A 15,615-nucleotide genomic window follows, 5' to 3' on the forward strand; every position below is an offset into this window, starting at 1 on the left:
TTAGCAGTTTTTTTGAAGTAGTCTGACGTGACTTCATAATCTCTGACAAGTCACTCAATCTGAAATCTATCATCTGTGATGGATGAGACTTTATTTAAAATTAACAGGTAATGCCTAATTCAGATTAATTTAAATTTAAATTAATTTAAAATGCCTTAATGCTATTTTTCAAAAGTTTCCTAAATGGCATTCTTTGTAACCAAAGGTTCTTGTAATCAAAACAGAGGAAAGGTCTAAGAACTGAGAAACCCTTGCACAAAGCAGGGACTGAAGATTTTTGAGAACAAGCAATCTGTACTAAAGTAAAAATGAACAGGACAGAAGGTCAAATGTAGATTTTATGTCTAAGTTTGTGCTGTTTGCTTATCCAAATAACTTAAACTTATTAATCTCCAGAACTAAATTCAGTGATAACCACTAAATAGATCTGAATTCTCACATTCTCTGTATCCTGTTTCCTTCTCCTCCTCCTATTTACATGAGAGGATGGGCTGTAGAGGCAGCTGAAGACTGTGTGCCCTTTTGTGCTCCTACACTGATGAGAACGAGGAGTCTTGACCTCATTGCACTTTCGCTGATTTCTGTAACCTCTCAATTATCTCAGGGACCAAAAATCTGTTGACTTCCACCTTGAATGTATGTAAGGACTGATGCAGAGCCTTCTTGAACAGCAACTTCAAAGATTCACCATCTTTTAAATTAAAACACTTTCCGCATCTTAATTCTAAATGACCAACCCTTCTATTGCATTTCATCTCCCTGGTTCCAGCCTGGGAGAGCAGCTTCTTTGTATCAACCTTCAGAATCTTTTTATGGTTCAATGAAATCATCTTTCATGCTCAACTCCAAAGAGTTAAAAGAAGACAAAGGCAATCTTCTCATCCCAGGAATTAATCTAATAAAAGTTTGTTGCACACCTCCCAAGGTAAATACTTCTTTCCTTAGATATAGAGATCAAAACCATATTTGCAGGTGTATAATCCAAGTGACACTTTGCAGGTGACAAATTGACACTGTATTCTCCTAAACTCCAAACCTTTTGCAATAAATGAGTGACATGCTATTTGCTTTCATGTTTCCATCCATTTTACCTCACTTGAAAGATAATTCTAAGTTAAAAATCATGGATCACTTTGTCATCTCTTTTGAACTGCACTTGATTCAATCAGCATTTCAACTTTCGTTGAGTAAACAAGCCATTACTTATTTGGGACAATTGTGGGTTTGCTTTTATTTTCTTTTGGTTCAGCATTATCAGTCACTAATAAACAGACATCACATTTCATAACATTTGTCAAGTCTGTCAGTGTGGTAACCCAAATTGTCATTTTACTGGACTAATAATCTGAAGACCTGGACTCACGTTCTGAGGTTATCTGGGCAAATTTAATTTATCAATCAGGCATGAAATTTTAGTCTGTTAATAATGATCTTAAAATCATTGGGTTGTCATTAAAAACCTAACTGGTTCACTCATGTCCTTGAGGGAACAAAATCTGCCATTCCTATTTGGTCTGACCTATTTGTGGTTCCAGACACACCAATGTATTTGGCTGTTCAGACAAAGGGTCTTCAAAAATTTACTCTTACGTTGTTTTTACCACCACCAAACAAAACTTCTCTTCTTTCAGCATTTTGAAGATTCTTCTCTCTGATATCCTAATTCACTCCTCTGTCACCCCAACACCCTGACCCTTTTCCATGGCACCTTTCCATACAAACGCAGGCAAGGTTAACACTGCCCTTTACTTCGTCTTGCTTAACTATCCAAGCACTCATTCCAGGTGAACCAACAGTTTATGTGCATTTCATTATTCTATTGTATTGGCTGTTCAAATTGTTATCTCTGTGTAGAACATATCTGTCTCAAGCATAACCTAAACTTTCCAATGGCTCATCATTTTAATTATCCTCCTTGATCTCCTGTTGGCATATCTGCACTGTATTCAAAATAGCAGCAGGATAGGAAGTGTTCAGACTTTGAGTCCTTACGCTCCCACTCACCTGGCTGGACACATTCTTTTTTGTTTTTGTTTTGTTTCTTCTTTATCAGTTATTTTCTGTGACTGCAGTGCAGGTAGGCAGTTGCAAGGGCTTGCTGCAGTAGCAGCAGTGTGGTGGATTGGATGTCTGTTCCTCATGGCCATGGTGGCTGCGGTTTTATTAAAGGCCTCATTGTCAGCGGGTCTGGTCCGTACCTCCCGGTGGAAGTGCGGCAGTTTCAGTGGTGGCTGTTAGCAGTGGCATGGTGGTTCCAGTATGGCAGCAATATGGCAGCTTCGGGTGATGACGGTTTGAGAGACTGCTTCAGCTTCAGTGACTTTGTGGGTCCATTCTGTCCCTCATTGCTTTGATGGCAATGTAGTGGCTTTGATGGTGGCGTCGTGGTAGGTCCATTCCAGAAATCTTTGCTTTGGTGGCTTCAGCCTGCTTTGGTAGTGGTGTCCTGTAGCTGCTACATAAACCCAGATTGTTGTGACGGAAACAAAAGATGAATTTGGTCTTTGTCCCAACTATTTCTCTTTATAATTTCTGTGAATAAAATGGTGTCGAATTGTGGTGACTTATATGCAGCTCATTGTATTTTCATACATAGAAGTGACAATAAATTGCTTTTCTGTTCTGTTGCAATGAGTCTCAGTGTACGTACTTAATAGTTATCTGGACTCAACATTGAATTCAGCAATTTCAAGCTGTAAATTCTGTCATCCATTTTGAATTGTTTTCTCTGCTTTTTTTTTGAGAGCAGCACACTTGCTCTCAGTCTGTCTTTTTTTTAGTGCCGAGCTTTAATTTTCCTTACCCAATCTCCATTCCGATTGGACTTTTAAGACTAACTTTTCTGTCATTCAGTCTCTTCTCTTCCATTCTAACACAGGCCTTCTTTTTTCCTTGTCCCAGTCACCTCTTGTTCAAAATTATAGTTCACAAATAGCCCCATCCCAGTTCTGACGAAAGGTTACAAATCCTGAATCTTAAGCTCTCAATGTGGATAAGGTTAAAAATCACACACCAGGTTGTAGTCCAGCAGGTTTATTTGGAAGCACTAGCTTTCAAGGCACTGCCTCTTCATCAGGTGACTGTGGAACAGGACGATAAGACAGAATGCTTTCAGTACTCTTGGATATCAGGTGCCTTTTGAAAATTTAATTTCCAAATTCAAGTTGCATACGCGTCTTCGTTGTGCACTTGTAAGAAAGTGAAATGAATAATGGTAGACGTGTACTTCTGTATGATATTGAAGTATAAATTAATGTTTTGAGGCTTGCAAAATAAAATAAATACTGACAAAACAAGCAAATTCCAGGAAAAAAAATAGTGAGAATTGACAGATGGGCAATGAGAATTTTTTGTTTACAAAAATCTTGATGTACATGATGGCAGGTATCTTTTGGCAAAATTGTATGAAAAGCTTAATTCTTCATCTGACCCACTATATGGAATAGGATTTGGTTCCATTTTCCTTTAAATTTTACCCTACAAATTGTACTGCAGATTTATTCATTTTTAAACATTAATTGTATTTTTGAAATTAACAGCTGAGATGACTTCTAGGCTTGAGATAAAATCCTTTTATTCTTGGCATAGTGATTATTTGAATATATCATAGTTTTGTATCATTCGAATCCTTTACCTTGTTTCTACACTATAGAAAACAAAAGAATCCACTCTCATTAGCAAAGTTACATCATGAGGTCCTTGAGGTTTTTGCTCCTTGCAGAGAGATTCTCCTGTCTAGTTTTCAAATCATGTGCATTGAAAGTTCTTAAAATGTTTGTGGAGATGAATTCCTATTTATATGGAATGTACCTGTTCTCAAATAAAGTATGCATAATTTCAAATGTTTTCAACAAGCTATTTACAGAGCTAAAATGCTCCATATTTATGATAAGTTCTTCTGATGTTACAATAGTATTTTAATGCATGATTTGGTACTCAACATATGAAGGCATTAGAGAGGGGTTTTACAAGAATGGTTTCAGGGATAAGTGGCTTCTGTTGTGTGCATGAATTGGAGAAGCTGGGGTTATTCTCTTTCGAGAAGAGCAGGTTGAGAGATTTGGTTTGTGTTCAGCATAAGTCTAGACAAAGTAGTCAACAAGATGGTGTTTCCATTGTATGAGTCAAGAAACAGAGGACATCAATTTAATGTGAATGGCAAATGAACCAAAAATGATGTGGGAAAAGAACATTGTTAGACTGTATTGTTAGGAGGCAGATTTAATCATTGTATTCACTTGGGAGTTGGATAATTATATAAAATGACATGTGCAGGATTACAGGAAAAGGGCATGGGAGTGTAACTAGTTGAAGTTGTTTTTCCAGACAGTCATGATAGGTTAACTGACCTCCTGTGCTGTAACCGTTTTCTGCTTCCATTATTTTAATACAAGAGAGAGTGCATTCTCTGTGCACTAAGTAGTTGGGCAGGCACTCCAGGGCAGATGGTAGCACAGTGGCTATGTCACTGGACTAGCAATCCAAAACCACTGACCAATATTCTGGAGAGATGGTGACATTTGAAATCAGTAAAATCTGGCATAGAGAGCTGGTTTAATGGTGACCACTGTCCGTTATAATACAATCCAATATGGAATTTGATGAATGCTGGTCTGGCCATTGATGCCCAGATCTCATGATTGAAAGGAAATAAAAAGGGGGCAACAACCTCCTAACTCTTAACAGCAGGATATCTAGCCAGCTTAACCACAAATTAGGGACAGAAGTGTTTGACAGACTTCACATTCAGTTTTCAGCAGCCATCCCTGCTCCCGTCCTTTTTGTCCAATTCTCCCGCCCCTGCCACCACCGCCCACATATACACACACAGGTTAATTACTAAGGTGGCAGGAAAGCTAAAGTATTTCTCTAGGATCAACCTGACCAATTATTTGTCCTTTCTGCCACCACCACTTTCTCCAAGGAGGGGAATGTCACACCCACAGAGACACTTAATGCTGGGATTCTATAGTATCTGAAAGTTACGAAGATAACTTCATTTGAGCCACAGACAATTTAGATTTCTGTCCAAGTTGGAAACCTTGATCTTGATTTTGTTGCAGTGTTTCTGCAGCTTCCACTTCAGGGAATGGGTTTTGGAAAAGCTTTCAAAATGACTGAATTTTTCTTTGCATACAATTTTTTTTTCTTTAATCTTAAACTTCAGATATGTGGGTACCATTTAATGATATTCACTTCTACTCCCAGCACTCAATTTAGTATCTTGGTGTGAACTGATTCTTTGTAAGACATACATTATACTTTCAGCTCGTTCTGAGTTGTTTAGAATTTTAATTCATCAGTGGTTTCAACTGCTGCCATATCAGTAACACCTACGCAATTGTAGTTAGACTATTAATAACTTCAATGCTGTTTTTCATTGAAGTTTGCAGTTCACTAAAAATGCAAGTTAACTGTTTAATGTATATTGTTTGATCTTCATTTACTTTTGCAGGAAACTTCTTTTGTGTCTGTAGTCTAACTAATTTAACCTTTTTCTCTGTATATTGTTATTTCTCAGGTGTAAAGCTGTTGTTGACAGTAATGGCCATCGCATAAGCTGTCAATATTTTGTTGTGAATAATAGCTACCTACCTGAGGAACATGTTAAAAATGTACAATACAGGTAATTTTTTTCTACATTTAAGAACTGTCACATCAAATATGGAACAACTTCTGTTATCCGAATATCAATTATCTGAATTTCGGATTATCAGAATAAGATCTCAAGGTTGCTAAGTTTGAGATTGGAACCTGGACTCTGTCACTACCTGCCCACCAGTGAACTCAGCAACTTCGCTCCTCCTCTGCCAGTCATTTATTTTCTTTCTTCCTGCTTCTCATTTTAAAATATAAAGTGATTGAAATAAATTTAACAGTGGAGGATTTGGTTGTCTAGCTCATGTGACTGGTTTCCAGAAGGGGATGGAATTGTTGTGCGAGGACCCAGATGTAGACGGCGTTGCACCTGCTTTGTGCCTCGACCTTGGGACCGTTTGTGCGCGGCCGCAGTTTCTAGCCGGCAGCAGCGGAGGATGTGCAGGGCTAGTGATTGCTAGGGGGAAGAGACTCGAAGGGGAAGAAGCAAAGGAGAGGAGGTATTGGAGTCCAGTTGAACGGGCTGGAGGTTGTAGCTCGGTGTACACCTAAGGGAGGTCTTCCCACCGCCTCTGTCTAGTGTAAATGTTTAAATATTGAATTGATTCAACCTCCTGTTAATGTTAACTTGATTTAAGATAGTTACCAAATTCTGATCAGTTATCCAAACATTCGATTGTCCGATCAAAATGCTCTCCACCCATGTCATTCGGATAATTTGAGGTTGTCCTGTAATTTTAAGACATCCTTGTTATAAGGTTGTCAAATGTCTGATTTAAACTGTAATTAGAAAACCATGATGGTCTGCTGAAATAAAATTTAGTTATAATGTTTATAGTTGCATGTTACTTCTCTCATGGTAATGTCTGAGCTAATCAGAGCTGACTTTCCAACCAATTAGCGGTCATTGATAGTACAAATCATTGTGATGTTTGAAATTTGGCATTCTTGCATTTGTCCTGATGAAAGTAAGAAAAAAAAAGTGTCTCTTCTCAGCAACAGAATAAATTTTCTTCAGCTTTACGCAAACTTTTTCCCCAGCACTGAACTATCTTATGCCTATCTAAGTTGTAAATTTGGTCATGTATTTTCACAAAGCATAATGCTGTTGAAAGATACAATAGTACAATCCAAGCTGGGAAAATTTTCATGCAATAATAGAAAGTAGAGAAAAGTGTGCATCAAAATTGACCTGGAAACATGTGAGAAGTTGCAATGGACTCAGGATCTTGTTCATCAACTTTAGTCTTTGTAGCTGAATGTTGTGCAAACCCCTTGAGCATGATGCACACTTTCACAGCTATTTTATCCTCCTTTTATGATTTGTTATTTCTGTGTGATTGTTGGCAGTCCACTGATTTGCTGTAAAGAATTCTATATTCTATGGTAAAAAAAATTGTGTCTTCAGCATTTGCATGTCTGCTGAGAAAAGCTGTGAGATAACTAAATATTCGTTTGGGGATTTTTTTCAAAACCCCTTGTGTTTATTAACTAGTTAATCATTCTACAGTTGCTTTTTTTTAATTACACGTGTTAAAGGCTAAAGTATTGATATCCTGTGTTATGGTCATAATTTGAACATTGTTAAATTCTGGAGATTGGTTACAGTCCTTTTACTCCATTGTTCCATATTTCACACTGCTACTTAATTATTTTTTCTCCTTCTAAGGTATATTTCAAGAGGAGTTCTTATAACAAATTCTTCTATCCTGAAATCCACTTCTGAGCAGGTGATGGTAATTCTTACTGATACTTGGTCTTTCATTTCTTAAGTTTCTATAAAATGTAAATATAACATTAGCAACTAGGCTTTTGAACAGAATATTACATGAAATTAGTCTAAAAGCTAGGCAGAATTTTATCAAGTTGACAATTGATAATACAACTCCAAAGAGGAGTCATTGGACTTGAAGCATTAGCTCAGTTTCTCTTTCCACGACGCTACCAGATCTGCTGAATTTCTCCAGCAATTTATGTTTCTTGTATTTTTAATTTTAATTTTTTGTTTAGCTTGACTATATGAACTTTCTGAATAAGTGAATCCAGTTGCATTGAATGGCCTGCCTCATCTGCCTTGCAGCCTTGATTGCAAAATCCTCTGGAAAATGTGCAGTACAATATTAATTGCTCAATATAACCAAAAATAAATACACTGGCTTAACAGCCAGCTGGATATTATTGTCTTGGGATACAGAATGAGAAAACTATCTTTATTTAATTGTCCTGTCTTCCTCCTTTCCCAGCTGAGATTGTAATGTTTCAATCTGGTATTTGACAAACCAATGGCTGTCATAATAGTGTTAGTACTATTGAATAGGAAGCTCAGAAGCTTAGTTTATTTTAGATGTTCCATTAGGCACTACCATACTGATCAGTTCTTTAGGTCTAAGCATCTTCATTCATTGTGCATCTGGTATAGATGATATAATTCATAGCTGTAATTATCAAATCTAGTTGTTTTCTGCGTGTGCCCTATATTTGTATCCAGTGTTCTTTTGAAGAAAATGAAACACTTAGATTTTGATGCAATGAGCTAACTGACACTGAGATGGACGTTTAAACAGTAGAAGTTGTCATTACTGTACCAGTCCCAACAGAAACACCTTAGATCCTATTTTAACTCAGAAGCTAACTCTGACAAACACATTTACCAGAAACAGGTGAGTGCCTCAAAAATTCAAATCAGGTTCCTGTGATATCATTGAGCCAGGTCAGGACCTGCCTGCCGCGCTCTTGGATATGGCCACATTCCAAGATAAACAGCAGATTGCTGTTGCACTGGGGTATGGCACCACTCCGACTGGAAGCATACTTGCCCATATTTTAAAACACGGTATATAAATGACTTGAGCTTTTCCAAACAAGTTTATCTTCGTAGCTAGATTCCTGAAATCCTGTTCTTTTTTGCAAGTTGACTCACCCATTCATTGTTTCCTTAAATGAAATAAACCTTCATACATCATCAATTCTACAAACTTTCCTATGGGGTGGGGGGAAGAAAAATCAGATATCTAAATTGTAAACCAGTGACTTTTTTTCTTATGGAAATAAAAAATGTGAGCTATGGGATTAAAAATATTCATGATCAACCTTTCCTTGGTCTGAAATATGACAGCTACTGTAGTTAACTAGATATCCAGTTATTTGGAGAAATACAATCCCAATTCAAGGTCAGGTTGGTGGATTTATTTCAGCATCCAAATCAAAGATTTGATTTCTTTTTCCCTTTGGTGACAATATTGCTGATCTTAGGATAATGTACTGATTTTTGTCATTAAAGACAACTTGTGCTAAGATATCATATTAAATCACATCATCCTAAAGTACTCTTTGCTTTACTTTGCAGCTCAATTGTATACAATAAGATACCACAAACTGCCATATGTGAAAGTTCAAATTGAAGAATAAGGTTGATTATTTAGACTTCTGGTATTGTTTCCACTCATTCAATAATCCACAACTTTATGCACTGACTTTACAGATATCTATTTTGACTGTACCTGCAGTGGAAAAAGGTCAACCGTCTATCCGAATCATTGAGCTCTGTCCCTCTTCAAATACCTGTCCACAGGGCACCTGTAAGTTGAGATATTTTGCACTTAATACCTGAACTAACAACGATTTTGCTTTGAAATCAATATCTAATCCTGTTTCTACATTATTTTCATTTTTAAATTGATTTTTAACTGAGTGATTTACCATGGTCAATAACTGTTGAAGATTAATTCATTTATTCTTCAAGCCCCCCAATCTTATGTTGTGAAGATGACATACATGTAATCAGAGTTGCCAGCTGACTGGAACTGAAGTCTTTCACTTGCCCTGAAAATGTGACTCAAATGATCGAATCATGAACTGAAATCATTGTTCTTCCTGCTAGGAGAGCATTACATGACAAATGGCTTCAGCTGCTGTTACTAATTCAGTCATACCTGAGTGACTCAAACGTGTTGGATAATAGAAACTGATGTGGCAGACTAGAGTAGAGGGCAGAATGTAAAGACAGTGCGAAGTACCATAAAATATGGTGGTTATTGTTGATTTATTGTTCAATTGTATAAAGTTTTTATGTGGTACTGGGTCTTTTACTATAAAGAAAATTAGATTCTTATCGCCTACCCCCCTGAAAGAAACCTTAGGCCTTACGCTGTTAATGTTGATGGGGATGTTCCACTTCAAGGAATATTTGATATGTGAACGTGCTTGTTAAGTGAATGGAATCTGAAGAATGAAGCCTGTTGTTGCTCATATAGTTCTTCAATCTCAACTATTCTATCATGCTCAATTTTTTTCAATCAAATAAATATCCTCTTTTATATAGTTCCTTATTGTTTGGACTTTTCTTGAGAAAAGTCCAGTCTCTGAAAACATTGGAAAGAGTGGTTCTGCAAACAAAAAGCTATAAATCATTGCGTAGAATGATATGCAAGTGTTAAGGTGGAATAAAAAAACTACACTTTGAGATGTATGTTTGATGTTGTAAAAACACTAATGAAGAGTTGAAAGAGATCCCTTGTAGACAGTTTTTCAGATTGACAAATGACCATATAAACCACAATTCCTCACAGTAGTCACAGATGCAAATTAGTGCAGATATAAGAAACTCTCTAGTTTAGGATTCCTTTTGCTTTGAACAGATGAGATTGCATAGTGGTGAGTCATTTGCAAGAACAAATTAAATAGGGAAAGTGAATTGTTGGCTCAGCTTTTAACTGAGTATACACTATTTTTGTTCCTATTTTTTGTTAGAGTGCTTTGAAGTTGCTCTGAATGACCGATTTATGCTTTTCTACACAGCCAGATGGTAACATTCATTGAACTTGCTAGTAAGTAGCAAATGTAGCCCCTCTCACTCATGCTATTACTATTTGGGATCGTACCAGTCTTCAGTTTTGTTCAACCTGACCATCATAATGTAACAATTGTCATCTTAGTTTTCTTTTCCATTAATCTTTTTACTTTCAATCCCATATTTCTGTCAAGAAGGAAATGAGTGCTGTTTGGATATAGTTCCACTAACAACATGAAATCTTCTGTACTTAGTTGAGCACTTGTGTGTATCACATATTTTTGATGGAGGCCAAGCAAAGATACGTGCTCCCATTAGCAAATTTAATCTTGGACACATCCAACATCTATGCAGAAGTAGTTTGCAGCCGGAATTGGGGTGTAAGCCGCCTCAAATTTTCTTTCTAAACCTACATTTCCACCTGTCTTAGGTGATTTTATTTGAAAAAAAAAAGCTGATGAACGTAGTTTTCTTGGCATCACAACAATAAAATCTTAGACATTCTGGATCTTTAATCAGACTTTGGTGGTTCAATGGGAACTTGTGGGGCCACAAAAGATATGTATTCTTATTCAGTCAAGTTTTGAAAATTGTAACAGCCTATCCTATGTATTTGAACAATACAACAAACTTCTATGCATGTTGTCTTCATAATTTTGGAGTACAGAAAGTTAATTTCTTTGCTTAACAACTTGTTATTTTTAGGAAAGCAGTGTCTCATTGTCATAAATATTATGTAATCGTTTTTGACACCTCTTGACAATTCAAATGCACAAAGCAGCATGCATTATTATTCTAAATAATGTAAAGTACCAAAGAATTAAGTTCCACCTGTGATTTCTTTGTGTTTGAAAAACAAGCAGGTAGCATGAATTGTATGTGCCCAAAACATCAAAATGTAACTTTGTTTTTGTTTGCAGTGTCAACCATTTATGTTCCTAAATTTATAATGTTCATTTTCATCAATAAATAATGGTGTTTGGGATTGCATCTCTAGAAATCATATCCATACATCTCCCAAGCTCTAATAAAATTGCCTGTACAAAGATCATCATAAATGGCTAACTTGTAATTACAAGTTTCCGTGTAGTTAGTCAGCATCCATGTCAAGTGGAGTACTGTGTGGGGATAAATGTGAAGCCGAATAAGTCATCTTATCTCAAAGTACAAAATATTTAAACCTATACAATGGGCTATATTGCAAAGAAAAGTTGCATTAATTTTCCAATGTGACAGAAGTAAAATTCTAAGTTTATTGCATTAGCTTATTGTTACAGGAGAAAAGGCTGCACTAAAAAATATTTCCTGATTTTTACAATACCGAAAGCTTGTTTTGGGAACACTTGAATTGCTTGTTCGTCTCTGTTAATGTGTTTCACGTTAGTCATGTGCTTTGTTATGTTCTATTTCAAATAGATCTGGTTCACCTAACTTGTCCGTCAAATGGAACTGCCAAAGAAGACTTGGAACCTGTTGTGTCCACACTGTATGCCCAGTACAGTGAAAATGATGCTGGTAAGAACTGAAGACTTAATCACTCCTCAGAATGGCAGAGTAGATGTTTGCATTCAGCCACACTCTCTATTTTGTTTTAATTTGAAATTGTCAAATTTCTATATTGCTTTTTCTTTTACCTGACATGTTCCTCTGGCAAAGATATTAGACTAAAATGCCTATTCCTTTCCTTACCACTTCACTCATTCCACATCTGCTCCTCCTTTAACATCTGTTCTTTCCCCACCCGGACACACCTTTAATGTGAAACCTGTTTTGCATTGTCTCTCAGTAAATTGGTTCTGTTTTGAATTTTGTTCGGATAGGATCATGTTTACTTCAGTTGCCTCACTGGTAAGTACATTTTTAATCACCTTAAGCTCAACAATGGGAGTTTGCCCAGATTTCCTCGGGATTGGCTGTCATCGCTATGGTTAAAGGTCAACAGAAACCCTTTTTAGGATCATAAATGGGATTATGAGCATAAATAGAGTTATGGGTAATGGTTGATAATATGAAACCTTAAATAGTTTTCCCTTGTTGAGACGTCAGTAGACATCACCCACCTCAGAATGGACCATGGATAAAACTTGTGGGAGTTTTACTTCTTAAAACCAGACACTGGAGTTGTTTAGCAAGTCTGATAATTTCTTCTCTCTCCACAAATTTTTCATTTGGATGTAGGTTTGCTTGTTGAGCTGGAAGGTTCGTTTTCAGATGTTTTGTCACCATATTGAGTAACATCAGTGGTGCACTGTGGCATGGCCCACTTTCTATTTGTGTTTAGGTTTCTTTGGGTGTATGATGTCATTTCCTGTTCTTTTTCTCATGGGGTGGTAAATGGGATCCAAGTCAATATGTTTGTTGATAGAGTTCCGGTTGGAATGCCATGCATCTAGGAATTCTCGTGCGTATCTCTGTTTGGCATGTCCTAGGATGGATGTGTTGTCCCAGTTGAAGTGGTGTCCCTCCTCCTCTATCTGTAAGGATACTAGTGAGAGTAGGTCATGTCTTTTTGTGTCTAGTTGGTATTCATGTAACAAATTGACTTGGATCCCTTTTTACAATCCCCTAAGAAAAAGAACAGGAAGTGACGTCACACACCCAAGGAAACCTAAATAGAAAGTGGACCATGCCACCAGTGCTTCGTTTGGAGGCTCACTGATGATGTTACCTAGTATGGTGACAAAACATGTGAAAACGAACCTTCCAGCTCAGCCAGCAAGCCTACATCCAAAACCTCAACCTGAGCTACAAATCTTCTCAAAACTCACTAATATTTCATTTCTATGATCTTTCATATAAGTTCTTTACTCCACATTTCCAGAATTGGCATTATTTTTCTTGTTTTTTTTTAAAGTTTATCTAATTCCATCCCATCTGAGGCAGTATATATCTTTGCTATTCTGTTTATCTTATTTTATGAATTGATAACATAACTTATGTTTTACTGTTGAAACATTGGTGTGCAGTCACTAGGATTTAGTCTCCAGAGGCCTTTTATCAGAAGCAAATATTATTGAGCAATATTACATTATTATAAGACTTGATTGCATGCAAAATAATCTAAAAATTGGTTATCTGTTTGTGATACATTCAAGCTTAGAAACAAATTGTAGAAGCTTAAAAGGATGGGTCTTGAAATAGATCTGAAAACTGAACCTGATTATCTCAATGTAAATCATTGCTTGCTTCTGACATGACGTTACAATAATCGCATACTAACACATCAATAACTCATGCACATAATGAAGTAATCACTTCAAAGCTAGACATTGTGTACAACACCTAGGATCATAATTGTTGTTTTCGTTACATTTTAACGAGAACATATTTGCAAAAGAATGACGTACTATTGTTGCATTATTAAGTCACTTTGCCAAACCCCACCATCTTACCAGTTATTCTGATGTAAGAGCCATTCTAATATCACTTACTTACTGAGTAATTATTACTATAATTTAGCCTGTTGTGTATTTGAATGGAATGGTATCTGTGAGACTTCTGAAATGTAAAGGTACCTATAGGAAGTTGAAAACTTGCTTGTGTATAATCACCTTGGAAATCAATATATTGGAGAACGATAGAAATACTTTATCGTCTGACTATCGTTGCCTGCCCACTGAATAGCAACAAACTAACCAAACATAGGTTAACTATATTTCTGCAGAGACAAGTAATTCAGAACCATGCATGAAAAAACAATGTTTTGCAAAAGTCATTATTTTTCAAATTCGAATAGTAGGAGGGTTTACAAATGAAATATTGAAAATGTTAAGTTAACCAATGGAGACCCTCACTGTAATTGGGACCCTACTCATCCTTTCTCGTTTCAATTTTAGCAATTTCTGTTTATCTCCGTATTCAGTATAGATTTGATTTTAGTGGTGAGCCGAGACTGACAGTGCATTAATGTCTGCTTAGCCTTGATAGCATATGACCAATGTGGTTGATTGTTGTATTGACAACCTACCTGCTGTGGTTCTGTCTCTTGCATCATTTTAGGGTACTACTCTTCTTACTTTTGCAAGTCTGCACATGTATATATTATAGATTATAAATGCAAGCTAAGCCTTGCACGTTTGTTTTAGATTTCACTGCTGCTATGTAAACTGAAAGATCAAAATTTTGTACTCCTTTTCAGTTATTTGTGACAAGCAGTAGTATTCAAGTAATCATAAGTTAACTGCGCAATGTAAACTGAGTGAGTGAACACTAACTAACTGTTGTGGCTTCAAGTTAAAAAACAGAGAAAATGACTCCTCTTAAGAGTTTTGCACTATTTTTTTGAGCGATCCTTATCATTTTGTCACTTCTTATCTGGTCATTTGATGTAGTGATAAATTGTATGTAGTGTAAACCTATTATCTGGAATCAGTCACTGTCAGTTGCATTGAGTGTTCCAGAAATGCATATTACAAAATACAGTGATGCTCTAACTTTTTAATGCTCATAACCTTGACAATGGCTTTGTTAAGCTGGAACTGCTGAATTGGAGATTTTGTTTTGCTGCTGACTCACATTAATTCTAGCTGCATTGAGATTGCCAGAAATTATTTTTTGTCATCCTGACAAAGCAGTTAAGAGTGATTTTCTTTTTTGAATTTTTCAAAGTTAAATTTTAGGCCACGATTTTCAATGCTGAAGGGCAAACTCTGAACCTGTTGGTATTTTACATTCCAAACATTGCTTTAATGTTAAGAGCTTGCGAAAGATGTAATCTGTGTGGTTATTAATTTAATGTAGGTAATAGGGGAATGAGATCAATTGGGTAGCCTTTCACAGAACTGAATGATCATGTTCTATGACACATCATACCAGGATTCTCTGATTTGGAATGGTGCATTTTACTTATTGGAAATTTGAACTTACTATTCTCGGCCCAGAAACAATTATCAGGGTTTGCAATTTGTTTGCTTTTGAATGATTATTTTGCTAAATATGCAGAATCAGCCAGGAAGCACTGAAGGTGTTTTGAGATGGTTTCCCATTCCAGTTGAGAAAACAGAAGAAAAGATTTCACAGTTTAGTTTTGGATGATTTTTTTGATTCACCTATACTGTTTAAAAAAAAAAATTACCAGTGAACAAGAACCCAGTTCAAACTCTATTCAAAAAATACTCAACTGTCTGATGCCATCATGTTACATCGATTGATGTGTGTGCTAAACTTCTAGCCCATTTACAAAGAAGGAAAGCTTTACTTCTCATTTGCTTTACTTAAAGTATAATTGA

General features: G+C 36.3%; 1 protein-coding gene across 3 annotated transcripts in view; it reads left to right on the plus strand.

Annotated features, from left to right (window-relative positions):
* Nucleotides 1–15,615, plus strand: part of chm (CHM Rab escort protein) — a 108,959-nt gene that overhangs the window by 80,572 nt on the left and 12,772 nt on the right. For all 3 annotated transcript variants that reach the window (XM_060832214.1, XM_060832215.1, XM_060832216.1), the window contains 4 exons: nt 5,522–5,626; nt 7,268–7,328; nt 9,080–9,176; nt 11,804–11,902. In XM_060832214.1, the coding sequence (XP_060688197.1) occupies nt 5,522–5,626; nt 7,268–7,328; nt 9,080–9,176; nt 11,804–11,902 (362 nt within the window). The remainder of the gene's footprint in view (nt 1–5,521; nt 5,627–7,267; nt 7,329–9,079; nt 9,177–11,803; nt 11,903–15,615) is intronic.

The sequence above is a fragment of the Hemiscyllium ocellatum genome, chromosome 11 (assembly GCF_020745735.1).
Source record: "Hemiscyllium ocellatum isolate sHemOce1 chromosome 11, sHemOce1.pat.X.cur, whole genome shotgun sequence".
Classification (NCBI taxonomy): Eukaryota; Metazoa; Chordata; class Chondrichthyes; order Orectolobiformes; family Hemiscylliidae; genus Hemiscyllium; species Hemiscyllium ocellatum.